At 40.9% G+C, this 27,435-nt stretch overlaps 1 protein-coding gene across 2 annotated transcripts in view; it reads right to left on the bottom strand.

Annotated features, from left to right (window-relative positions):
• The window catches only part of GRIA1 (glutamate ionotropic receptor AMPA type subunit 1), a 301,513-nt gene that overhangs the window by 272,414 nt on the left and 1,664 nt on the right, over positions 1 to 27,435 (bottom strand). For both annotated transcript variants that reach the window (XM_055325538.1, XM_055325539.1), the window contains exon 2: positions 25,653 to 25,790. In XM_055325538.1, the coding sequence (XP_055181513.1) occupies positions 25,653 to 25,790 (138 nt within the window). The remainder of the gene's footprint in view (positions 1 to 25,652; positions 25,791 to 27,435) is intronic.

The following is a 27,435-nucleotide window of genomic DNA, read 5'->3' as shown; positions in this document are numbered from 1 at the left end:
ATACTTCCAGTGTTCCCCTACTTTGCATGACTAGAGAGATTGAGAGAGAAAATGGATATGAAAATGCCCTAAAAATGTTAAAAGTGTAGTTGAAATTTATGGTATTATTATTTTTACTAATTATTGTGATTACATAATGACCTTTAGCCCACAGCAATAAGTCTGACATGAAGTTTTGCTAAACAGCCAGTCAACTGCATTTGGGAGACAGCTTCTTATGATGGCCCCCTGTTTTGGGCTGTGTTCCCTTCTTTTTGCCTAGTGAAGCACATATCTGCAGGTTAATGGGGTCACAGGCTCCATCCCCCTCAGATCAGCTCTCTTCACAGGGGCTGCTCATCCAGGCAATGTTTTACTGCTATAGGTTCTGGGGGTCAGAGTCAAGCAAGGTAACTGACTCAGTTCAGGTCACAATGTGGCTTCTTGAACTCTGGATCCAAAAGCAACCCATACTTACAGAGTATGAGATGAGATTGAATTATTAGCAGAAAAAATCTTGATCCATTCTAATTGACTATCCCAGAAAAAAACAAATCATCTAGCAGGCAATAGTTCTCAAACTTTAGCAAGTATCATCAGTATCACTTGGAAAGCATATTAAGACAGATTTCTGAGCTCTACCACAGAGGTCCTAATTCAAAAGGTCTTGGGTGGGGGCTGAGAATGGACATTTTTAACAAGGCACCAGGTCATGAAGTTACTTCTGGTCCAGGAGAAACATACTCTGAGAGTCACTAACCTCATGTTAAGAGCACAGGGTCTGGAATGGAGTTCGGGTTCCCCTGCTGAAATCTTACTCTGCCATTTAACAGCTGTCCCCAGGTGCAAGTTACTCGAATCTCTTTGGAAATCCATTTCTACATCTGTCAAATGGGTTGTTACATGGTTTAAATGTGATAATTCTAGCTTAAAGAGTTATTTTGGCCATTGTATGAAATATACATGCACAATATTTTGCACAGTGCTGAGCACATAGTGAGGGTTAAAGATCAGCCACTGTCATCATTATGATTGTGCATGTATGTGTGATTACACTTCTCACCCTGAAACTATCTGGCATCTCAGTTTCCCTCATTAGAGTGTAAGCAGCTTCAGAGCTATGGTCCTGTCTCATTCATGTCTATATCCCCAGGGCTGAGTTCAATGCCAGGCTCAAAAAAAAAAAAAAAAAAAAAAAGAGAAAACTACAGAAACTCATTCATTCACTCAGTCATTTATTCATACAATTAGATAAATGTTTACTGAGCACTTTCCCTGTGCCAGGCTCAGGCTAGCCCCTGAGGATACAATGAACAAGAAGCAGATCTTGTTCTTGTGGCGCTTACAACTGAGTGAGTGAGAGAGACATTAAATAATGCAACAAGCAAATAGGCAAAGTAGTTACTAATTACAAAGATGCTTGGAAGGAAATAAAGAGTGCTGAAATCGAGGGCAGTTAGGGACTTAGTTCAGGTAGAGTGCTCAGGGAAGTTCTGAGGAAGTAACATGTGAGCCAAGAGGGAAATAATGAGCCCAGGCCAACTGGATGATATTTAAACGGAGGGAAGCACCAATGTCATGGCCCAGAGGCAGAAGGCAGCTTGGCCTGGAAGGCAGGAATCTAGTGCCAGGAGAGAGGCATAAGAAGTAAGGTTGGAGAGGGACAGCTTCCTGTAGGACCTTGTAGACCCAGGTAGGGAGGCAGCACTTTTTAAAACAGGGGATGGCATGGTCAGCTTAATACTTATAAAAAAAAAATCACGTTAGCTTCCACAGCCTAGAAGGAGACAACGAGGTAAGTTAGGAGGTTACTGCATAGACAGGCAAGAAATATCACGTTGGTATGAGAGGTGGCAGGAAAGATTGCGGCGGGGGGGTAGTGTTTGGCTTTAAAATATATTTTGTAGCTAACACTGATAGACTTGCTGATGAACTAGTTGTAGGGCTACATGAAAGAGAAACAGAGGACTGCGATGGGGACTTAATGAACGCATCTCCAGCTGTGATCTCTTTATAAGGAGCTGCCACAGCTACTTAGCTTCCATCTGCTCACATCTCCTCCCAGTCTGCCTAATCCAATCCCTCCCTTTCCTAGGGCTCAGGGGCCTTTCCAAGGCTCCTCAAGGGTCCTTGCCCTGATTTCTGAAGCTCTGCAGGCCAGCACTGGTGGTTACTATCCCAGAAGCCCAGATGTCCTGCTCCCAGCAAGACAAGGGGGAAGCAAGCCCTCCGGGGGGGCATTAGCAGAACAGCCAGTCATCAGGCAGCAGATGACAAAATAAAGCCATGCGGGCACTCTGGGGATCTGGGATGCTGGCAGGAAACTGAAAACAAATTCAGTTGAATATTAAGAGAGAAATGCCGTCTTGCTGCTTTGGGCCTCCTGGTGCTGGTAGAAGTGGCAAGACCATGACAAAAGCAGAGGGCATCTTCCGAGCCTACGTGGTTTCCCAGGTTGCTGAGAGGACAATGCGTTCTTTGACTGCAGTTACAAATAAGGGAAGCTGACCCCAGAGCCTGTTTCTCTCTGGGTTCCTGCATCTCTCATACCCAATCTCTCTTCCTTTACCACCAATCCTAGCTAGGATCTAGCCATTAAGGCCAAGCTGGGTTTTCTGTTAATTTGCTTCCCATAACTGAATGTTCCCATCAGCAGAATATTTTTCAGCAGACATAGATCATGCTCAGTTTTTATGTTTGGTTTTTATTTTTTAGTTTTTTCTTTTCTTCTCTTCAGTTGGCATGGGAACGCTGCAAGTACCAGTTCGGGGAGGATCCATCAACCTCATCATAACACTCCCCCACACCGCCCAAGTGCTTTGATATGTTCAAAGTGTGTACACAGTTCTCCCTCATGGAGGCCAATCTGGAAGCAGCCAGCCTTGTTGTTTTCCCAGCTGATAGGCTTTCCAGCTCACATGCTTTCAGAGGTAGAAGGGACCCTAGAGATCTGTTTAAATGCCAGAGAAGGAAGATTTTGAACTAAGGTCACACAGCAAGTCAACAGGGTACAGAGGACTCAAGTCCAGATTGTTACACACTGCCAGATGCTTTATGACCTTTTAGGATCATCTTGAACTTTTCTAGAAGGGCCTTTGTTTGCTTATGGGTAAAATCAGAGCAGCATCTTCTCTCTTTTATAACAAGGGCCACTGTGGGGATCAAGTAAGATTCATGTGATTGGTTCACTTAAGTGGTGAACATGTCTTTTAACCCTAAGACTACACACATGAATCTTACAGACAGATGCTCATAAAGTTATTAAGCTGATGGGAAATCAAAAGAAATGGTTATATGCTTGTGGCTCAGAAGTGGATGTGGCAGATTCCCATTCATCTAATAAACCATGAACCCATTCATTCATCCAACCAATATTTCAAATACTTAATGCCCAATAAAGGCCATGTTAATTTTATTTAAAACTGGTTAAAAAAGATACTGACCTTGCCCTGGAGAAATGTGAGATCCAGCAAGAGCAGTCTTGTAAGACACTCATCACAACACAATGGGTTATGAGTAATAATGGCTAGAGTAGGCACAGCACTGCTTCCTTGGGAGTGTGAGACTCATTACTGCACAGTCAGAAAACCCTTTCCTGAGTTCACTGGATTATCAATTGGGGATTAAAAGGTGACTAGGAGTTTCTCAGGCCAACATAGCCAAGGCCCAGAAGTGCATTACAGCAGGGTGTTTGGTGGGGTACTGCAAGTTTTCACAATGTTGAAGCAAGATAGAGCTACTGTTTACTTGGCATAATAGGCTCTGCACCAAACACTTCACGGGCAATTTTTCATTCCATGCATGTAAACGGACTGTTCATTCCATGTGTGACAGGGACTGTTATTAACCCCATTTGACAGCTATAAAACTGAAACTCAGAGTTATTATATAATTTTACCCAGGGTTTCACAGGTGAGAAGAGGTAGATGTTGAATTCATGAAGTATTTGACACCAAAGTCTGGATTCATAGTCACTACTCCTTATGGTCTCTGTTGAACAGGAATACGTGGGGGAACTGAGGATGGGAGAGTGATCAGGGTCATGGAAGGAAACTGAGAACACGAGAGGATCTGTGAGTTACCCAAGATAATATGGCTAATCAGTGACAGAACTGAGGCTCCAGCCCCACTGTCCCATTTCCACCTTTCTTCTGGACCATCCTATGGCTCACTGACTAGGGACAAATTAAGAGACCAAAATAGAAGATGTCAGAAAAAAATCAGCCGCTCTCCTGAGAAACACCAAATATCCTGTGCATCTCCTCCACTGCTCTGCTTGTGTTAGGTTTTCCTGGGGATCTGCGTTGGCGGGGGAATTCAGAGTATTTGTGGATAACAGATGTGCATATTTTCTTGGTCTAGTGAGATGAAGAGAAGTGGGAGGAGGTTGGGCACAGAGCCAGCCCTCAGCAAAACTGTCAAATCCTAGGTCTAGTCTACAAGACTCCCTCAAGCTCTAAAATGCACCCCTCCCCAATCCTTTTGCTTAAGCTTCTGTTTGCTTCCTATCTACCATCTAAGTAGTTCCACTTATCATGGAGGAAACACCTCAATTACCAGTAGTATTAGTCACTTTGGGCTGCCATAACAAAATACTACAGACTGGGTGGCTTAAACAACAGAAATTTATTTTTTTCACAGTTCTAAGCTAAAGCTAGAAGTCTGAAATTAGGGTGCCTGCATGATTGGGTTCTGGTGGGAGCCCTCCTGCTGGCTTGCAGATGTCCGCCATTTCACTGTGTGCTCATATGGCTTTTCCTCTGTGTGTGTGTGTGTGTGTGTGTGTGTATGCCTGTGTGGAGAGAGAGAAAGAGGGAGGAGAGAGCACCTAAGCTTTCTGGTATCACTTCTTATAAGGGTGCTAAGCTCACCATGAAGGCCCTACCTTTATTACCTCATCTAGACCTAATTTTCTTCCAAAGACCCCATCTCCAAATACCAGCATATTGGGATTAGGAACTCAGTATGTGAATTTTGAAGGGACACAATTCACTCTAGTACCATTTCATGGGATTAGTAATATGCACAGAAATATATGCCTTTATTAGCTAGAAATGGCAAGTTTGAAACCAACCAATGACTTCCTAAAAGTGATTTAGGGGTGAAGACCGAGCCATACTCAGCCCAAGACTTTCTTTCTCACTGCCTCCCACCAATCCTTGCTGGAAATGTTTTCCAGGGCCTTGACTATCTGAATGTGGTCTTTAAGTATGGCACCACCATTCCTGCGACCTGCCTGTGAAGTCCAAAGTCCAATCACCCAAGGTGGAGTAGGCCCAGCCATGGGATTTCTTTATAATACCTGTAAGAATAGACTTGCCTCCGTCAGGTAAAGGTCTGGATCAGATGCCCCCTCCAGTTCTGTCATCCTCTTCACTCGGCACAGCTCAACCTCTGTATGAAGCCTGCTTTTGATTTTTTATATTAACTTCACAGATTGCATTAAAACTAATTTGTTTCAACTTGTCATTTTATTTTATTTTATTTATTAAGATTTTATTTATTCATTCATGAGAAACACAGAAAGAAAGGCAGAGACACGAATAGAGGGAGGAGAAATAAGCTCCATGCAAGCCCAATGTGGGACTCAATTTCAGGAATCCGGGATCAGGCCCTGAGCCAAAGGTAAACACTCAACCACTGAGCCACCCAGGTATCCCTCAGCTTGTCTAATTTTAATACACACTTGGGGCTTTATCTATCTATCTATCTATCTATCTATCTATCTATCTATCTATCATCTATCTATCTATCTATCTATCTATCTATCTATCTATCTATCATGTATTTTTAATAGTAGCCCAGAAGCTGGGTGTTATTCCTGGATATTCTTTGTAAACGTAGGTTACCCAGAACTGGCTTTGCAGGGCTGAGAAAAGGGAACACAGCAGCAAGGCTGGCCTGGGCCAATTTGGCAAGTGCTTCCCCGGAGTCTGCCAGTTCTTTCTGAAATCACCGGCAATTCCTTGTTCTGGGTAAAACTGTTTGGGAGAACTGGCTCCAAAAATTGATCGGTAGCTGGGAAGAGCAGAATAAGTAAGGCTTGCTTGGTGGTCAGAGGTCCTCCGTTAGAATCATGGCCCAGAGACTAACTCAATGCAAAGGCCTTTGTCCTCTCTGGGTCTTTGCTTCACCATATGTAAAACAGAGAATCAGATGAGGCCTTGAGTCCTATGAGGTTTTAATAGGTAATTCACTACAAAGTGGGACTGCTATATTTGGAAGATGCATACTCTACCCCCCTTCTGAGAAATGAACAAATCATATTAGTATAGAAAAGAGATTTCAAAATCCAGAAGAATACAATCTCCCCCTTTGTTTTAATCCAGCATTATTAAATTTATGGCCATGTAATCTTCCCTCTACCCCAACCCCTAAGGAAAACCTATCAGCAGCCTCAGAACATCAGAGTTATAACAGGAAACACAGACTAGCTGGGTTCCTAAAGCCCTTTAAAAACTAACCCTTTGGAGTCTATCATGTAGAAATGTGGATTTTGCATGTCATTTGACATCAGCTAACTTTATTCTGATGGAGGATTATTCTAGTAAGTGCTAAATAAAACTATTTTTATTGATATAAAAAGAGGACCTTTTGAATATCAGCTTTGAAATTTTATTATTCTGTCTGAAATACCTTTTTGTGGTCTTCAAAGCATTCTCCACACTAAAACTGGTCCACTTTTTCTTATGTATCTTCCAGCGTTCCCAGAAACCTCCCTCCAGAACTTCAGACTCATCATGTTAACTCTCCACCTTGTTCAGGAACTCTGTTTGTTGATTTCACTCATTCTCATCTACAATTCTGGACAGTACATGTTCACAATGACCCTTGGACTAATCAGATGCTCGTGATCAAGGCAATCTTAAACTAGAATCATCACAGTCATCTTCCAAGGCAGGAAGGCAGAAGGGTACATTTCAGAAACTGTCTCAATTACAAATGTTTTTTTTTTTTAAGTCAGGTTTTTATTAGTTCACTGTTTTATCTTAAAACTCACTTTCCCAGCAGTTCAACCCTCCAACATTTTCGTCAACATTGCCCTATATTTCACTCCAGCAGCAACTAGTTATATATTTAGTTAAGGCATTTTGCTTTCTTGTTCCCAAATAAGTGCAGGACCAGATTTAAATTTTATTTTATTTTATTATTTTAAGGCAGCTGACTCTAAGCAAGACCTAGAGAACTAAAAGGAATCATCTTGGCAGATGGTAAAAGGAAACAAGTAGCAAAGTGGCTCTATTTTGGGGTTTTGTTGTTGCTGTCATTTTCAGATCAAAGAAGCTTTAGATCTAGATATTTTCTAACTAAATTATAAAATCCTATCCAGAGCATTTTATTCTCTATACCCCTCATTTCAACAAGAACACTGGATATTCTGATGAAGACTCTGGAGAACATTTCCAAAAAAGCTTATCATCACAAACAATTAATTTGGACAAACAATAGTGGCTCCCATTTTGGGGGCACTTACTATGCCAGGCCCTATGCTAAGCACTCTCCACATTTATCTTCTCCAAGCCTTACAACAACTCAGAGAATTATTACTGCCACTTGATAAAATAATAAATAAAGGCTTTGACAGGTTAAGTCATTTGCAAAGATCACACAGGACTCAAAATTAGGAATGTCTTCCGAGTCTCTGTTCATTTGAGTCTCCATTATGCTCACCTTGGAAATATTTATTGAGCATCTGCACCATGAATTTGGATTCAGATACAAATAATCTTGTTCCCCTCCCCCCACCCCTGCCTGAAGAGCTCAGGATCTTGATAGTAGAATGACCTTCTTCCGATATAAAGAAGGTAAAAAATCAAAGGGACCAATAAAGGAGCACAAAATAAATAAATAAATAAATAAATAAATAAATAAATAAATAAATAAATAAATAAAAAGAGCTAGTAAAATAAGGGAAAGAGAGAACAGTTCTAATTGAAGGAATGAGAAACAATTTCATAGAAGAGTAGTCATATTTGAGAAGCTCCTTAGAAAGTAGATCTGGGGGCTCCCAGGTGGCTCATTTGGTTAGGCTTCTGACTCTTAATTGCAGCTCAGTTCATGATCTCAGGGTTGTGGGATCAAGCCCCACATCTGGCTCCACGCTGAGAGTGGAACCTGCTTAAGATTTTCTCCCTCTTCCTCTGCCCCTCCACTCAGCTTATATGCAAGCACACGTGTTCTCTCTCTCTCTGTATCGAAAGAGAGAAAGAAAGAAAGAAAGAAAGAAAGAAAGAAAGAAAGAAAGAAAGAAAGAAAAAAGAAAGAAAGAAAGACAAAGAAAGATCTAGTTTCTTTACTGTTTACTCTACATTTAATCCATCACCAAGTGCTATTGTCCTATTGTTAACACCTTTAAAATAAATTACAAATCTACCACTTTTCTTCTGCTACCACCTTGCTGCAAATCACCATCATCTGTCATATAGACTATTTACAGGATCCATTTAGTTATTCTTCCTATGCCCCTTCCGTGGTGTACTGGGTTACTATTATAGAACTATACATCCACATCCTTTGCCTTGTGACTTGTAATCCTTCATAGATGGCAGAGTACATTTTTCTGCCCCAAGAGTATTAGGATTGGCCAAATGCCTTGCTTGAACCAACAGAATAATAGAAGACATGACACAAGCAGAGGTTTAATTATACTTGCATGATAAAGCTTAACCTCTTATGCTCCTATGATCCTCCACAAGAATAGCAGGTGTTTTTTGTAGCAGCTGCACCTTCATCCTCAGTCCCTAAATAAAGACACATGGAACAGGTCTAAACCCTCCTAGTGTTCAGCCTTATCAGCCTAGAAGAGGTGGTCTATAGTCAATCTGAAGAATATAATGGCTTTTAAAAAAGATTTTGTATAAGCTACTAGGATTTTGAATTTATTTGTTATGCAGAAATAACTGACTGATACACACCATTTTCATGTCAGTTTATCACTTTCCCCTTCTCTACAAAGGAACCACTTTTATTTTTTTTTAATTTTTATTTATTTATGATAGTCACAGATAGAGAGAGAGAGAGAGAGAGGTGCAGAGACATAGGCAGAGGGAGAAGCAGGCTCCATGCACCGGGAGCCCGACGTGGGATTCGATCCTGGGTCTCCAGGATCACGCCCTGGGCCAAAGGCAGGCGCCAAACTGCTGCGCTACCCAGGGATCCCCACTTTTAAAAATATAAATCAGATCATGCACTCAGTCCTAAGCTTAAATTCTATTAGTAATTTTTATTATTTAAAATCAATCTCAATTTCTTGTAGGTGCTCTTTGTTTAGTATGCTTTAGCCCACTGATCTTCGTTTTGTTCTTTGAAACCACAGACTCACTCTTACTTTAAAGCATTTACACAGGGACGCCTGGGTGGCTCAGCGGTTGAGTGTCAGCCTTGGCTCAGGTCATGATCTCGGGTTCCTGGGATCAAGTCCCGCACTGGGCTCCCCACAGGGAGCCTGCTTCTCCCTTTGCCTGTGTCTCTGCCTCTCTCTCTGTGTCTCTCATGAATAAATAAATAAATCTTTAAAAAAAAATACAGCATTTACACATGCTACTCTTTTTGTCTGGAAAGTTCTAGAGCCTAAATCTATGCTAATCTGATAGCCATTAGCCACATGTGACTATTTAAATTTAAATTAACTAAAATTAAATTACCTTAAAGATTTAGTTCCTTAATCATACTGGCCACATTTCAAATGCTCAGCAGGTACATGTGGCAAGTGGTCACCACATTTGACAGCACAGAGACAGAATGCCTCCCATTGTTGTGGAAAGTTTTATTGGTTATTAACAAGGCTCAGTTAAAATATCACTCCTTCAGAGAAGCCTACCCTGACTACCTATTTAAACTAGCTCTCAAACCTACTGTCTGTTCTATGACTCTATTTGGCTATATTTGTGGCATTTACCAATTATTTGAAACTGTTATATTTATTTATTTGTTCATCAGAATGTAGTTCTCAAGAGTGCAGGAATTTTGTTGCTTTTTCTCTCTGCTACATCCCTAGGGTATAATAAAGAGTGTGTTCAGTAAATCCTAGTTGAATAAATAAATGGAGTATTCTCAGTTGGTGGGAAGGTCAATGCTAGGTGGAAGCAGAAGTATGAACAAAAGCAGAGCAGTGAGAGATTGCGAGGCACGTTTGTGGTGACACTGGCAGGACACATTCGCTGGAACATAGAATGTGTACTGTTAGATAAGTCTCAAAAGGTAGGCAAATTGAGATCATGTTATTGAAAGACTCATATTCTTGGCTGGGTTTGAACTTAAAACAAGATGGTGAGCTGTCAACAACTTTTTTTTTTTTTTTTTTTACAACAGAGAAGTTTCATGATTAGAAACAGTCTTCAAGAAATTGATCTACTTGCTACGCGGCAAGCGGATCATAGCATGGAGAGACTAGTCAGAAGGCAAAAGACACAATCCAATGGAAAAAGAAGAAAAAAGTAGGCAGAGTCAAGAGTCATAGTGGTGGCCAAACAGCACATCACATGCATTGGATGAAGAGAGGACAGTCTGGAGGAGTCAAATACTGACATTTTAAGCCTGAGTAACTCAACAGAACTGGAGTGAAGAAAGAGGAATGGGATTGACAGAATAGATGCCAATTTCTGTTTTTGATGTATTGAACCCAAAACATAGAGGCTAGCATCTTGGGGAAAGGGTAGATATTGGGGTGAAAATTAGGAGCAGAAGGGATCAGAAAGAGCCCCAGTGGTGCTGGTGGGGAGAACACAACATCACAAAGTTAAGGGTTCTTAGGGAGAGGTTGAAGATTCCCATAGATATTCAGCTATCAGAAACAAAAACATACAGTTGGAATTATTGATAAAAAATATGGGCAGCCCAGATGGCTCAGCAGTTTAGCACCACCTTCAGCCCAGGGAGTGATCCTGGAGACCTGGGATCCAGTCCCACGTTGGGCTCCCTACATGGAGCCTGCTTCTCCCTCTGCCTGTGTCTCTGCCTCTCTCTCTCTCTCTCTCTCTCTCTGTCTGTCTCTCATGAATATATAATAAAATATTTAAAAGAAAGAAGAAAGAAAGAAAGAAAGAAAGAAAGAAAGAAAGAAAGAAAAAGAAAGAAAGAAAGAAAGAAAAAGAGAAAGAAAGAAAGAAGAAAGAAAGAAAGAAAGAAAGAAAGAAAGAAAGAAAGAAAGAAAGAAAGAAAAATATATAATAACCCCTGAGGAGCTGGTTCATCAGAATATTTAGAGTAGAAACGATACTTAAACTGTATTTATTCAGAATGATCTTTGAGTAAGGAAGAAAAGATAATAAGTACAGCTCAAGAAATTTTCCCAAAGCTGGTAAATACCTGGTTTCTAGACTTCACATGGACATTTATGAGCTTCCCGTTCCCAAAGGCTCCTGCTTTTTAGAGTCTGGAGTACAGTTTAAATGGAGGGCTCACATTAGGTGTTTTCTTTTTTTTTTTTAAAAAGATTTTATGTATTTATTCATGAGAGACACACACAGAGAGAGAGGCAGAGACACAGGCAGAGGGGGAAGAAGGCTCCATGCAGGGAGCCCAACATGGGACTGAATCCCGGGTCTCCAGGATCACACCCTGGGCTGAAGGCAGCGCTAAACCACTGAGCCACCTGGGCTGCCCTTTTTCTTTTCTTTTTTTTTTTTTTTGTTTTTAAGATTTTATTTATTTATTCATGAGAGACACAGAGAGAGGGAGGCAGAGACACAGGCAGAGGGAGAAGCAGACATTAGGTGTTTTCTGCCCTCATTTATGGCTGTGGCACCTCCATAGGCTTTACCAGATAGGTTAGGGATGGCTGGGGCTTATCCTGCTTGCTCGAGAGAGGCTCTGCCCTAATTAACCACCTCAATTAACAAATGGAGTTTGGCACCAACCTAAGATGAAGTACTTCGATTTAGCATTTCCTTCACACATAATTTAAATCTCAGAATCCTTAAGTTTTATAATCACAGACTTGGAAAGGATCTAGAAACTATCTAGTTCATTTTCCTCCTCTGTGAAAGAATGAATATAGATACACACACACACACACACACACACACACACACGTGCGCGCCATCCTTAGAAGCAACAGAAACAACTCTTCACTATTCTGGAACCAAGACAAAAGGGATAGCCAATTCCATGACCTCTGATAGGCATGCCCTAGGAACCTTACTATCTGCCTCTGTTATGATCAGTGACTTCCAAGCCCTGTGGCTGTCTTGCCTTGATAGCAAGTGCCCCTTTGCCAGCCCTTGACTTGCACATATATATGGTTCAGAGAAACTAACATCTGCCCAAGGACAAATGAGTGACCCAATTTGCAAGAAATGTTTTCAAGGCCCCTCATTCTCCACTGCCTAGACCAAGATTCTCAATCTAACTTGCCCATGTGGCTCTTTCTTTCACATTCCACAGGGTATCATACCCTTTCTGGCTGGCTCATTTCTAACTTTCATATTTGAACTCAGAAGTCACCTCCTTAGAAAGGTCTTCCTTGACCACTTAAAGTGAGTATTCTCTTCTACCATAGCAATTTCTCACCACATTCTATTTTTTTTATAACCATAATAACAATTTTTTATTTTTCCCATTTGTTAATGTATTTATCCCCTATTTCTCTATAGAACATATGTTCCATGGAGACCAAGATCATATCTATCATTATCCAGTGTTCCCTCAAGTGCCTGGTAAAATGTGGAACACATAGTGTGGTTGCTTGTCCTGGCCAGATATTGCTACATAACAAGCATGCCCAAATGTATTAGTATATAACAATGAACCTGTCCTATCATATTCATAGGTGTACAGATCAGCTGGGACAGCTCTGCTTCATACTTTAGCATGTGGGTTGACTCCAACACCTCTCTTTTTTTATTTCTCTTTCTTTGGGACCCGCAAGCTCTCTGAGGCAAGTTGTGTGTGTGTGTGTGTGTGTGTGTGTGTGTGTGTGTTTCATGGCTTCTGCTTGAAACATGCCTAACAATATCCCACTTGCAAAAGCTAGTCACATGACCAAATATAACATTAATGGAGCAGGGAGATATACTCTTCCCAAGGAGTTTGGGGGAAGAAATGAACAGTTACCAAATAATAATCGAATCTACCACAATGTTCCATAAATATCAATAATTGCACAAATGAAATCCCTCCCCTAGATCAGTTGACCTTTCCAGCTAAACAAACTACTTTCTAATCCTTATAGTACTGTGTTTCAGCAGTATTAGTTTTAGGATTTCAGTCCACTGTGAATCCATGACCTGGCAAGAAAGAACTGTACCACCCTATTCTCCTTGAACAGAAACTAACTTAAGAACTCTGCCTGTTTAACAGAGGTTAAAACCTCCTTCATTTCATCCGGACTCTCTCTATCCCCCTCTTCAGGCATAGGGAAGCCTTCATTCCTGCCAAAAACTAGGAGGGATGGAACCAATTAGAAGAACCTACCATCTGGTGGTGTGGGCTCATCAGATTTGCAGCCAAGATTCCAACCGGGACTGTTAAAGAGTTTGTGCACAATAGCTTGAGTGTATGAATAGAGCAGGAAATGTCTTGGTCATTGGGAGAGAGTATGGGTGCCTTGAAATCACCAGATATGCTAAGGCTGACAGCCCTAACATTCTGACAAAGAGTAATCTGAAAAGACCACAGCCCCCCACCATGCCCATTTGGGTGGACTATACTTCCAAAAATTGTGCCATGAACACAGGTTTGCTCATGGCTGAGCAGGGATTATCAAAGTCTCCTCAGCTTTGACTCACGAATCTGCCTGAATTTCAAACCTTTTGCCTGCCCTGACTCCTGATCTTGCCTTTCCCACCAGAATCCCTTGTATGCTCTTCTCTTATTGGTGGCTCTTCTGGGCCTCAGCATATTAACACTTGGGGTTAGCTCCAGCTTCTCTAAGTTTTCTTTTCTCCAGATATGTACCATGGGAGAACAACTACATTTATTTAATTTATTTATTTATTTATTTATTTATTTATTTATTTATTTAGCCTATTGAAGAATAGTATCCTGATTTCCTCTGGAGAACTACTCCTCAGTGTCCCTGTAGTCTGGGGTGGGAGTTGACTGAAACTAACAATCCATCTGAGTCCTGATTTTTTTTTAAAGATTTTATTTATTTATTCATGAGAGACACGGAGAGGCAGAAACACAGGTAGAGGGAAAAGCAGGCCCCCGGTGGAAGTCCTATGTGGGACTCGATCCTGGGACTCCAGGACCATGCCCCGGGCCAAAGGCAGATGCCCAGCCACTGAGTGACCCAGATGTCCCTGGGTCCTGATTTTTATTCAGTGACATCAGGCCCAGGATTTTTTTTCTGATGGGATTGATCAAAAAAGAGAAGTTCCCTTTCCATTGGACCTTTAAATGGGCAGATAAAGGCTGGTTGTGCTGGAATCTGACAACTGAGATCTGGCATATGGTATATATATATATATATATATATATATATATATATATATATCTGAGAATAAAGTCAGTTTAGTGCAAAGCTGAGACTGAAAGTTCAAGGGATGTCCTCATGACACTATTCAAGCTCCTAAATCTACCTATACACAAAGTCAAACTATCCAGTTGGTTCTGTTTCTATCACTTGCTACCAAGAGAGTCCTGACTGCTCAGTGCCCAAATGGGATTGCCCTTTCTTTCTATAAGCCATAATTTCTTAAGTTAAAGACATTGGCCCACATATTTAGTCCAGTCTTGAGGACTGAATCATAAGTGAAAAGACATGCTTTCAGATTTAGCACTGTTGCATATTTGGACCCTGGGTAAACTTAGCCTCCTTGAGATTTCAGTTTTCCCCATCCACAAAATAGATTCATTCATGGATAATGACCGCCCTCATAGAAAAACACTAAAGATTAATTAGTCACATTGTACTTGTGCATTTATGTTAATAGATAAGAAGCCTAGTTAATTATATTACCCTGCATTTCCTTAGCACTTCTGATTTTTCAAAGCCCTTTCATATAAGTAATGACATTTGCCTCTTCTAATAACACTGAGAATCTGGTATTATAACCCCATATTATACATCTGGAAGCTAAACTGAGCACAAAGATTTCTCAAAGTCATACAGCAAGTCAATACCAACACTGAACAAGTTATTTCAATTCTTGTATACACTAATGATTCTATTAAATTTCATTGGAAATTGTCTTACTGGCCTATAATGCTCTTAAAAATCATAATATTATATTAAAATGATTAAACTTTTACTGGGATGATCATCATAGCATTATCTCTAGGAAAATATTTGGAAATAAACTAGACATTCAATAAAAGGAGACAAATTAAATAAATTTTACATATATAAGTTGTACATATATGTACAATAGGCTTTTAGGAAGACATTTTTTTTAAAAGACTTTATTTATGTATTCACGAGAGAGAGAGAGAGAGAGACAGAGAGAGAGGCAGAGACACAGGCAGAGGCTGAAGCAGGCTCCCTGCTGGGAACCTGATGCAGGACTCGATCCCAGGACCCCAGGATCATGACCTGTGCTGAAGGCAGACGCTCAACCACTGAGCCACCCAGGTGCCCCTTTTAGGAAGACATTTAAAAATGAATGTGTAATAATCAAAGTGACATATGTAACATTGGGTAAAAAATCATGTTATAAGACAGTGATATAAATCTATTATTAATTTTTAAGTTGATATGCTCAGAAGAAAGATAAGTTTATCCTTAGTATTGTAATTACACAAATTTTATTTTGTTTGGTGTCTATACTCCCATGGCTTTCTACAAAACACATATCATGTTTGTATACGAAATAAATGCTATTCTTAAGAAGTTGATTTCCATCCTAGAGATTCTATGTAATGAACACACAGAAACAGGCTTAACCATTGGGTATGAATTCATTAGCCTCCAACTGCCTCATTGACTCCAACTTTGCCTGCATCCTCCATGATCTGGACTTCCCTGTGACCTTGAGCTCCTGTGTGCTCTTTGGACAGCAGGCTGTGACACTCTAAAGTCACAAGAGCAGTCGGGGTGGGAATGGCTTTCTAGGATCTTCAGTGCACTGCACACCCTGACTGCAGCTGCCACAGAGCAGCACAGGCCACTTGAAAGCACAAGGGCTGTGTGACTCAAGCTGCAGGCACTGATACCAGGGGAGCAGAGTCGCTTTCTCTGGAGGGGAAACCACATGTTCCACAAGAGCAGAAGACACAGCAGTCAGCGGAATGAAGAACCCACCCCCAAGCCTGCAGAGGTCTAGGGATGGAACCAGACACACACAGTCCACTGCCCCTGCTCACTCCCTCTGAGAGCTCCATTTTCTCATCTGGAGAAAGGGGAGAATAAAAGTAGCTGTTTCATGGTTTTGCATGGAGTACAAGGTTGATTTGAAATCAACTATCATTTGCTCCTTTGCATAATAACCACATACCATTGATGTAATTATTTCCTTCACTTGAAAGAAACTGAAGTTTAAAAAAATAGAATTGACTTGTCCAAGCCTTACAAGGCGTCAGTGGCGCAGGCAGGCCTTGAGCCAGAAATAAGGGTCCTTATCTAGGACCCTTACTGACAATAGTTCAAAAGGAGCTGGATTGAGCTTTTAATTTGATTTACCACGGTCAAATTAACAGTGCTGGTTTTTACCCCCAGCACTGTTTAGCAACACAATTGTAATGGCCTTTCACAGGAATTTACAATGCAGCCTATTGGAACTCTCAAAACACATAATGTCAAACCATAACCCCTATGAATGGCAGTAGTTTAGGCTTATTCTCATCACTGCCTCTGATGTTACATAATACACAGCTATTCATTCATTCATTCATTCATTCAACTAGCATCACTGAACACTATTCTGTGGTGGAACTGTGATGGGAAGCTAAAGAAGATGTGACCACTGCTCCCAAGTTGCTTGGACCAGTTGGTCAGATAAGACAAAGGTCCAGGTGACTAAAACCCAGAGCTAACTGTGACAGCTGCTATGGGAAAGTACAAAGCGCCAAGGGGCAGAGGAGGAGGGTGTGAACATGGGAAAGCAAGGAAGGCTTCCTGGAAAAGGTGATATAAGGGACAGGACTAACCAGAAGGACAGAAATTCAACAGGGGAACATGGAAGGAAAAGTTTGTAGATGCAAGTAGAGGAAATAGCATTGAGTTGTCCAATTTGATTACAGATCAAGGCTCAGTAGCATGGCCTTTCCTGCTGATGAAGTAAGTAGGGATTCCATCTGAGTCCTTGCTTGCATGCACATGCTTACCAACTCTGTGTTGGATCAGCCTCCAGTCCCCATGAACATAGCCACGGGCATACCATAGAGCACACATGACAACTGACCCCTACACCCAGTCGTCAGCTTCCTCTTCCCCCAGTGTCTGTCTGCATCCCTCTGACCATCTGCCAGACTTCATCTCAAATTGGCAACAGGAGTAAAGGCACAAGGATAATTGCTACATAGGCATAAAGTCTTCAGGGAACATGAAAGTGGCACTCTCGAGCATCTGATTCCTGGTGGGAAAACAAATCTGAACATGACACTTCTCTGCTTAAAATCCTTCAGGAGGTTTTCCCACAGCTCTTGGGCTAAAGTTTAAAATTTGTAACAGGCCCCATAAGGCCTCTTAGCCCTTGCCATCCTTTCTAGCCCCCTATTCCCCTTATCCCTCACTTCCCCTGCTGCCAGGCCTCTGCCCAGGATGCTTCTAGAATATGCCTCCTGTTCCCAGCACCACATCACTAAAAGCCTTCAATTCTCAGCTCAAACACCTATTCATCCCTCTGCCCAGAGCTAATTCCTTTATAATATGCTTTCATTGAATCATGGCCCTTTCTTTCACATCTTTATCACAACCAATAATAATATATCATCTGTACAATTATTTGACGAATATCTGCATCTCTCACTAACTGGTAAGCTCCATGAGCATAGGGCTGCCTTCTGTTTTTGTTCACAGTAGTAAGCATTCTGTAAATACTTGTTGAATATTGAATGAGTGCACCTGAGATCCATAAGAGGCTTAGTACCCTTGCATACAAAATGTAGACCAGATGCGTAATATGGTAGGTCAAAGTTCAGAGCGTTCCTTAGATTCTTAGTCAAACCAGTGGCTGACACAAGAGCTTCTTCTCCAAACCATTTGTCCCTGAGTTTTCCATACATTCTTAACATAGGACTACCACCCTGGAGGGACTCTTAGAAATCATAAGAGCCTTATTTTATAAATAAGGATGGGGGTGGGTGGTGCTTCTCCAAAGTCACATGCAGGAATGTTTCCAGAGGACAGGTAGTCCAGAATTTGAATACTTGTCTTCAAATCCCAATTCACATAGTTTTCACTGCCTGGAACCTGCTGTGTGTATGTGTGTGTGTGTGTGTGTGTGTGTGTGTGTGTGTGTGTTTACCCTTTGGTCTATATCCTGTCTACCTTTCTAAATTGAACTCAAATGTCCTTGATTTATGAAACCTGGTCTGATTCTTCCAACTGGAAGTTTTTTTTTCCTTCCTCTGAGTGTGTGTGTGTGTGTGTGTGTGTATGTGTGTGTGAGAGAGAGAGAGAGAGAGACGAGGAAAGAGAGAATGTCTCCATTACTTCAGATTTCTTTTGTGCATGCCTATTTCCTCTATAAGAACCTGAGCCCCTTAAGGGGAGAATCAATGTCTAATGCATTTTATTTTCCTCAATTCCTAGTGGAATGCCTTGTAGTGGCAAATGGATTTTATCTCTTGCATCAACTCAACTCTGACCAATTTGTAGTAGCTGCCTAGAATGCTATGCTGAGAAAGAAAAGAAAAGAAAGGTAAGGAAGAGAAAAGAAAAGAAAAAAAAGAATTTAAGGCTATGTCTACATTTAGTGGGAAAGAATTCTGTAGTTAATGACTATTATCCGCTAGGGTCTGGAAGGGGGCAGTAACGGTACATAGACTCCATAGAGGGCAATAATAATAGGGTTTTGAATGAATGAACAAATAAATCAATCTTAACTATTTATCTTGAGTGTCTGAGAGGAGAACAGTAATCTCACTGATCTCAGCAGAGTCTTCAAACTAGCCAGAGGATGCAATGTTCACAAACCTTGGCACAAAGAAGTTGATGATTACCAATATTATATAAAAACAAAAAAACAAGAGTGTAACATAGACACATGTTGATGCCTGTGTTTCTTAACGGGAGGGCATGGATAAAGATGGAGAAGCCACAGTCAGGTTTGTAACATCAACCAGCTCTATGCACACATCTGCCATTTAACTGAGAGCACAGTGTGGATGCAAGAGACCAACTTTGAATTCTACACCTCATAACAACAAACACATGCCCCGCCGCCCTTCAGTACCTGCTCAAATTCCCTGAGGAGTCTTGCTTCTTATCCACAGCCATGCCCTGCCTCAGAAGTCTTAGCTCTTAATCCTGAATCATAAACTTCACTGGGAGCACTTACTGTTCTTTTTCTTTTCTGTGTCCCTATAGTAATGCATCTTAAAAGGGGAAAAGCTCACTGAGTTTTGGAGTTCCTAAAGCTGACTTCAAATATTAGCTCAGCCCGTCTCTGCTGTAGAATATGGGGGAAACATTTACTCCTGCACCATCTCAATAGCATCATCTACAAAATGGGGATAATAATCGTTCAAGATTTTTATAAAACTCAAAGACAATATATATGAAGTATCTGTCACTTGGTAGATCTCTGAAATAATCTTTGTTTACCCAGTACCAGCCCTCCATTCTTCTCATTACGGCAAATTTTTTGAGAGCAGAAATTATACATCTTTTGTATCCCCTACTATTGGTTATAGAGTGAGGAAGAAATATTAATTGAAAGAAACAATGAAATGACAGGTGCTGAAGGATATAAATTAGGTGTGAGCAGACTGGTTTGGTTACATACCTGGGTAAGCAGCATAATTTTGTTACACTTGCTACATGTAGGACACTTGAAAACTTTGGTAAACTTGAGAGTTTACGACTTATGCCTAAAGAGGACAGCCCTGGGGCACTTGGGTGGCTCAGTCAGTTAAGCATCTGATTTCAACTCAGGTCAAGATCTCAGGGTCCTGGGATTGAACACCATGTTGGGCTCCCTGCTCAGTAGGGAGTCTGCTTGTCCTTCTCCCTCTGACCCTCCCCCTGCTTGTGCATGTATGCACACACTCTCTTTCTCTCAAATAAATAACTAAAATCTTGAAAAAGAAAGAGGACAGCATTTCTCAGCTCTAGAAAATAGAAACTGAGCAGGAATGTGGGTTCAGGGTTCCCTGATGCCCTAAGTTTTTTTTAGGGAATCCAGAAATCTGAATTTTTATGCCATATTGTAAAAAGCACTGTGCATTTTAAATTCAATGGACTATTAATCTGCAACTCTAAAATGATGAGGGACTCTTAGGCAAGAGCTAAGATGCCATCTGTCTGCTATCCATGCCTAAAGTCTGGCTAGATCCCCCTTGGGCTTCCTGAGTGAGTCTATAACAGAGAGAAACCCATTATAATTAGGCAACTAGCACCCACCTGATTGCCATTTAGACTCTCAGCATCTTGTTTTTGCTTAAAGATAGACAGATTGATTGATTGATTGATTAGAGAGAGAAAGTAGATACTCATGCACGAGTAGGGGGGGAGGGGGGATGGAGAGGGAAAGAATCTCTAGCAGACATCACACTGAGCATGAAGCCTAACACAGGGCTTGATCCTATGACCCTGAGACCATGACCTGAGCCAAAACCAAGACTTGGAAGTTTAACCAACTGAGCCACCTACACACCCTGGCTCTCAGCATCTTTATACTGTGTGATTCCTTGACTCATGGAGACATTTGTTCACTTGGATTAGGGATAAAGCCCTTTGTTGAGTGTTCTCAGCACCACTGAACAATAGATATACATGACCTTTCTGGACAGTATTTCACATTCTGGTGGTAGAGTTGACCTATAAATGTACACCAAGGCAACAATGCAGAACAAACCAACTGGGCCTTGAAACACAATGCTTCCAGGGGACAGGCAGCTAAATAAAATTAGAAAAATGAGCTAGTTAGGAAAAAAATTATCTAGATGGAATATACCCACCTCTATCTTAGTAAATTGGGCTACATAGATGTGAGTCAATATTGCCACATTTTTCAAAAATTGAAAGAGACTTACAGATACCCACATTTCGAAGTAAAATTCCACGATTTTTTTAAAAAAGATTTTATTTATTCATGAGAGACACACAGAGAGGGAGAGGCAGAGACATAGGCAGGGAGAAGAAGGGAGAAGCAGGGTCCATGCAGGGAGCCCAATGCAGGACTCGATCCCAGGACTCCAGGATTATACCCTGAGCCGAAGGCAGATGCCCAACTGCTGAGTCACCCAGGTGTCCCAAATTCCATGATTCTTAAATATTGTGCTGCATCTGGCTTATGAATGACCATTCATTCGGTGATCACTTCTGCAGTATTGGATAAAAGGTAGATGGGAGGCCCAGCCCAGATTGCCACAAGAGGTCAGAGCAAGAGAGTAACAAAGTAAAGCTATCTTCTTTGCCTCTGCACCTGTGACTCCTCTGCCCAGAACACACTTGCCTCATCCCTTTCTTGCCCCCTTACCTTGTCTTTCTGGAAAGCTTCTATTTATCATTGAGACTCAAGTCTACCACTACCCTTTCAGAGGCCATGCCCACTCCTTAAGGCATCTCTAACACTCCTTACAAATTGCTTCCCCCAACACCAATGTTATATTTTAATTTTCTCTTTATAGGATGGTCAGCCTCATGAGGGATAAAGTCCTGAAGGGCAGGGAACATGTCTTACTTTTGTCTGTACTTCTAGTGCTTAACACCATGTCTGGGCTTGATTAAGGGCTCAAACATGCTTGCTAAGGGAGTGGAAAGCTTTTTAGATTAAATAGTTTCTCCAAGTGTGATCCCCATACTAACTACTACAGAATACCTCCAGGGCCAGCTCTTGAATAATCTTACTCAGGAAATCCAGAATTCATCCCGGAGTCTTGTTTTAAATAAGCTCTCTGGGTGCACTGAAGATTGCACTGAAGATTGAGGTCCTCCTGGCTAAACTGTAACCCCCACTAGGAAAAAGGCTATGTCTTCTTTCTTGGCCATTATATTCCTAGCACCTGGTACAACAGTGGGCATAAAGTAGGCATTCAGCATATATGTGCAGAATGTATGAATGAAAAGGTAAGAATTAAGTGGTAACTGCTTCTCAGACCTTTAATAGAAATCACAATCTGCATCTTACCTGTCACTTTATTTATACTGATCACAAGGGCACCAAGTAAGCTGAATAGTTGGTCAGTAACTACTATCTCTATGGACAGTCTCATCAACTCCTGCCCTTCTAGGCATGGAAGAGTGTTCAGAGGATAACATAAGGTGTTTGCTGATTCAGTGACTTTATCCTTTAATGACTGCAGGCAATGGAAAGCAAGGAAGCTCAAATGCAAAGAACACACAAAACTCTCATCTTGGTTACTGATGTTAGTAGTACTTCTCTTCCATCTTTCCTGCATCCCCTACCCTACAACCATCACTTTGCCTCCGTAATCCCCTGTTGCCAACACGTCCAGCAGGAATAGTTCCTGTTATACTTCCTCTCCCTTCCCTTCTCTACCCTCTGGTGGAGGGATAGTGAATAGCAAAATAGGCAGGAAAAAAAATCAAGTGACAGCAAAAATTATAAAAAACAAATATTCATTGGGGTGCCTGTGTGGTTCAGTTGGTTGGGCGTCCAACTCTTGATTTTGGCTCAGGTCATGATCTCAGGTTCCTGGGATCAAGCCCTGTGGAGGACACCATGCTCAATGGGGAGTCTGCTTGAGATTCTCTCTCCCCTTCTCCCTCTTCCCCACCCACCTGCTCACAGTGTCCTCTATCTCTCTCTAAATAAATAAATTAATTTAAAAAATAAAAGAAAGAAAAACAAATATTTAGTTATTTTCTGGAGGTAAGACTGAGGCAGTCAATTTAAGGTAACTACTAGTCCAGATTTCAAAAAAGCAAATGAACTTAAACCTGAATAAGACACTTTTCTTGGTTTATCATAAATGATTAGTTAATGTAGCCCATATAAAACCTGTCTACTCCCTTTGACAGTTTTTACTCAATTTAATTTGGGACAGATGTACAGTTTTCCCAAACCGATGGACCACGGGAAACGAAAGGTTTCCTGGCCTCATATAAAAGCTAACAGAGAATCTTCCAGGCAGGCTGGGACTACAATGCCACCATTGCCACCCAAATTGCCCAGTCCCGGCTCTGATCTTGGAGCTAAAGAGAAAAAATAAAGATCTAAGCACAAGATAGCATTATTGCTTCTCAGACAATCCCCGCAGCAACTTTGCTCACTAGACCACAAGATACTTGAAAGCAAGGGCCTTTTATCATCTCTATTTCCCCAAGGTCCATCTCAGTTCACAGCATTGAAGAAACATTTAAAGAATGGCCAAATTAATAGAAACCTGTACACTGATATATGGCAGGAATCAAGTTGAAGAACCCAGATCCATTCACTCCAGGTTCCCTAACCACAATGGATAACACTGCGTATCATATTCCAACCCCCCAATAAATGGCCAATGACCCTATTGCAGATCAAATGTTAGGTAGTTAAGATAACAATACAAAAGCACCACCTTTTGCCTCAGAACATTTCTTCCTTTTATTTTTATTTTTTTGTCTTTTATTATCTTGTCCTGCCAGTCAACATCTTGACACTAGGACAGCAGTTAACATCTCATTCCATCAAGCTCTGCTGTAGACAATTCTCAGCAGTATGAGGGAATACACACACCAGCTATTTATTTTTCCTGATTCCTTAAGCAAGTAATCCTTGAGTAATGGGCCCCTTTGAGAGTATGACAAAATCTATGGAGTATGACAAAAGCTAGAGAGCCTCCCCTCAGTAAATAAATTAGCATATGCATATAAATGCAAACTATTAAGCATCATCATAGGCGGTTTTTAGATATGTTGATGCCCATACCCAAATCCTCTCTTCAAAGACTCTAAACCATATCAAAAGGAATGGAGATTATCTGAAAATCAAATACCTATTCAACATTATTCAGCTTTCCAGAGAGATGGTTTCACAGAACGCAGAATTCAACAATTAAACTCTAGCTCTTTTTTAAGGATAGTAAGTAACACAGCAGACAATATTTTCAACCTCGGCATTGCCAAAATGCAAAATTGCTATTTTATTTGATGGGTCACTCCTGTGTAAAATCACAGCTATAATTTGAAGCACTGTAAGGTTTTCTCATTAGGTGCTTTATCAAACCACTGCCTTAAAAGTCTCTGAAAACTTCCTTTTGCTTTTTAGGTAATCTAAGCATAATTGATCAGGCTACCATAAGGAACAGTATATCTATCACAGTGCCAGGAACATGGACCTTGGGGTCACAGGACCACTGTTTACTTCTTGGGCAACTCTGAGCAAGTAGTATAACTTGGTGCAGCCTCAGTTTCTAAAAAGAAGATGATGCAGTGTTCTCCTCCAAGGTTTCTCTGAGGATTAAATGAGCTAACACATAGAAATTAGTGCATTGCAAGGGCCATTGTGATGCCCAATAAGTGATAATAAATGCTAATATAGTTGTCTATAAAATACTTATCATAGTTCTTAACACACAGTAAATCCTTAATAAATGGAGTCTGGTATAATTATCATTCTTGAAATCTGTATGAACACTATCTTATAAGTGGTCTTAAGGATAGAGAGAATTCCAAATTCTTAATATGAGTTTTCAATGCACAATGCACTTTCAGTTCAAATCATTGAGAGCCTACCATGAGGGAATGTGGAAAAGAGATGAAAGAAATATGATCTATGTTTTTGACTGTCCATAGCTCAGTAGAAGTCACCAAGTCCATAGAAGCACACACAACCTGTGGTGCCAATTTAATCCAATTTTGAGTCTCCAGTTGTTCTTGCCCATTCAGGTCACACCACCATACCATAAATTCCTTCTGGAGTTTAATCCCTGGAGGGAAAATGTCTCTACTGATTAATTTTTATGCTTCCATCTGTCATCAAATGGCAATCATGCAACCACACAGATCTCCTTTTCAGTCGTAGTTGTCAGAAAAACTCAAAATGGTCTTTGTTTTTTATGTATTCAATTCATATGTCAAAGACTTCTCTTTTTCTTCTCCTTGAGGTCTCTTCTCAAAGGCCATCCAACAAATTATGTCTTAAGCAATCAATCCCTTCAAAATATTTTGAAAATAATCCAGGTACCAATCTTACAATAGTTATTGGTCATTTCCCAAAGCGGGGAACCAGATAGACAACCCGTCACACATTCTTTCTAATCAACTACAGGTGTAATTTCTTCTTTTAACTTGTGCATAGGAAAGGCATAAGCATTTTAAGCCACATTTTCTAAGTTGGAATATTTAATTCTATATCTCTTAGAAGTTTCTTATGTGTGAAAGTCTCTGAACAAGAAAAACTCTGCAAGGTAGGGAAGATGCAATCAACCCAAACACCCATCGTACTGGCATTTACAGTTAGCTGACAGTGAAAAAGCAGACCCATTTTCTAAAGCATTCTAGGATCTAAAATACCAACTGATGGAATCACTCAAAAGGCCCTGGAAATTTTTCTTGGAGGGCTTTCTCTTATGAAGACGAATGACAACTCAAGTGGTTTTTGCAACACTACCACCTACTCACAGGCCCTCCTTTCATTGGTCGATCACAGAAATAAATGTCAGGAATAGCAGCAATTACTTACATCTATAGGTCATCTCAAAGCTGTCGCTGATGTTCACAATATCAATCTGGGGGAGCAGTTTCGGGGGCTCTGTGAGTTGTGACAAAGCAAATCTAAAAGCGGCATGTTCCTGTGATTGCTGGTTTGGAAATAATCCCCCTAGGAGGAAAATAAATGTAACATGGTATCTGGAATAGAGACAGGTTTAGACCCCCAATAGCCCATCCCAGATGGACCCTTTTCTTCTCCCCATGCCAAACCCACTAGTTGTAGCCTTCAGTGATGGGGAGGAGAGTTCAAATAGACTCAAGTAGACATGGAAGCTTCAACTTCCACAGATGAGCTTTTATGTGACAAGGGCCTCTAACAGGCATCACTCTGCCCAAACATTTGGTTGTTCACTCCTCAATCCAGATCAATTCAGAGAAAACAAGAGAACTGTATTTCTCTCCCTCCTTCATCCTGGCAACCATCTAGGTGGCCTAAGCTCTTGTGTGCACGTAAACCCATGCTGTGTCCAATTTTTCCTGTATCAGACCCATTCCCCACTACAGAGCCTTACAGGAAGTAGCATTAACAAATATTGCAGGGTGAAATCTAGCCCTGGGACCCTATAAAGCACTGTAACCCTTTGCTTTGACAGTTTTGGTCTTTGACCTGGCACGACCTGCATGCAATTTAATCATTCTATCACCTCTGAGGTATATTATCCATTTCTTCTGAAAACCCTGGGTTTCTAAAAACAGTATTTTGCTGCTTCTTTGACACTCATGATCCCAGCTACCTAGGGATGACTTGTTATATAAGAGATTGCCATGGTGTACATTTGCATGGTAGAACCGTGGACTTCAGAGATGTGGGGATTTAAGAATGTCAAGAAGGTATGAACATTCTATTCTAGTGAAAAGCATAACAAAGGTGCTTGTTGGGGCTCTAGTTCCTAGAAGTGAGAGTATGTGACTTACCTTTGTATTTACTGTAGACGTGTAAAATGAATTAAATCCCATTTCGGTGAATTAGAATCAGCTATGTCCAGAGACTGAACTATAGTGAATGTTTACATAGAAGTTTATCTCAGCTTCAACAGGAATCCCAGTCCCAACGTAATGTGCTTATAACTTCTTATACAGAGGTATGTGCTTATTTTTAAGAACCAGTAGACGGACTGTAAGGCTTTTATTAGAGATCCTACAAGTAGAATCAAGTACTACCTGATGACAGTGGTATTTTCAGCATTTGTTCTACAATTTAATGTTTCAACCTTTTATTTGAAAACAAATAGTGATCTTATCACTTGAACAAATAAGTTTCATAAGTATGATGAAAAATTTTGCAGAGATACATGGGCATACATATCATACACACGTCCAAAAAACACAAACCACCTCCATGCATTTGTACCCATAGCTCTATACACAAATACACTTGGTGAAAGCAAATCCACATATCTCAAGACAAGCATTTCCAAACAGCAAAGTATGGGCAATGCGTAAGTACCAACGTAAACAATGCTACACATAAGAGCAAGTGATTTGCACATGCTCTTATGCCTCCATTTTAAAGAGTAAAAATAAATGACTACTGCTTGATTCTGATGCTCCACCCTCCCTCCCCTCAGGTGACCACACCCCAAACACTTCCCTATCCCCTTCCTCCTCTGAAATGAATGAAAGGGAGGGGTGGGGGTGGGGAGGTAGGCGGCTCCAGCCGGGGCTGCAAGGGAAGTGTCTCCTGAGGCAGGAAGTTTTGTTTTGCGTGTAAGGCACTAACACATATACACACACTTCAGAATATAGTTTAACAG

The sequence above is a fragment of the Nyctereutes procyonoides genome, unplaced genomic scaffold (assembly GCF_905146905.1).
Source record: "Nyctereutes procyonoides isolate TBG_1078 unplaced genomic scaffold, NYPRO_anot_genome, whole genome shotgun sequence".
Lineage (NCBI taxonomy): Eukaryota > Metazoa > Chordata > Mammalia > Carnivora > Canidae > Nyctereutes > Nyctereutes procyonoides.
The sequence above is the reverse complement of the archived record's forward strand: the minus strand, read 5'-3'. Positions and strand labels throughout refer to the sequence as shown.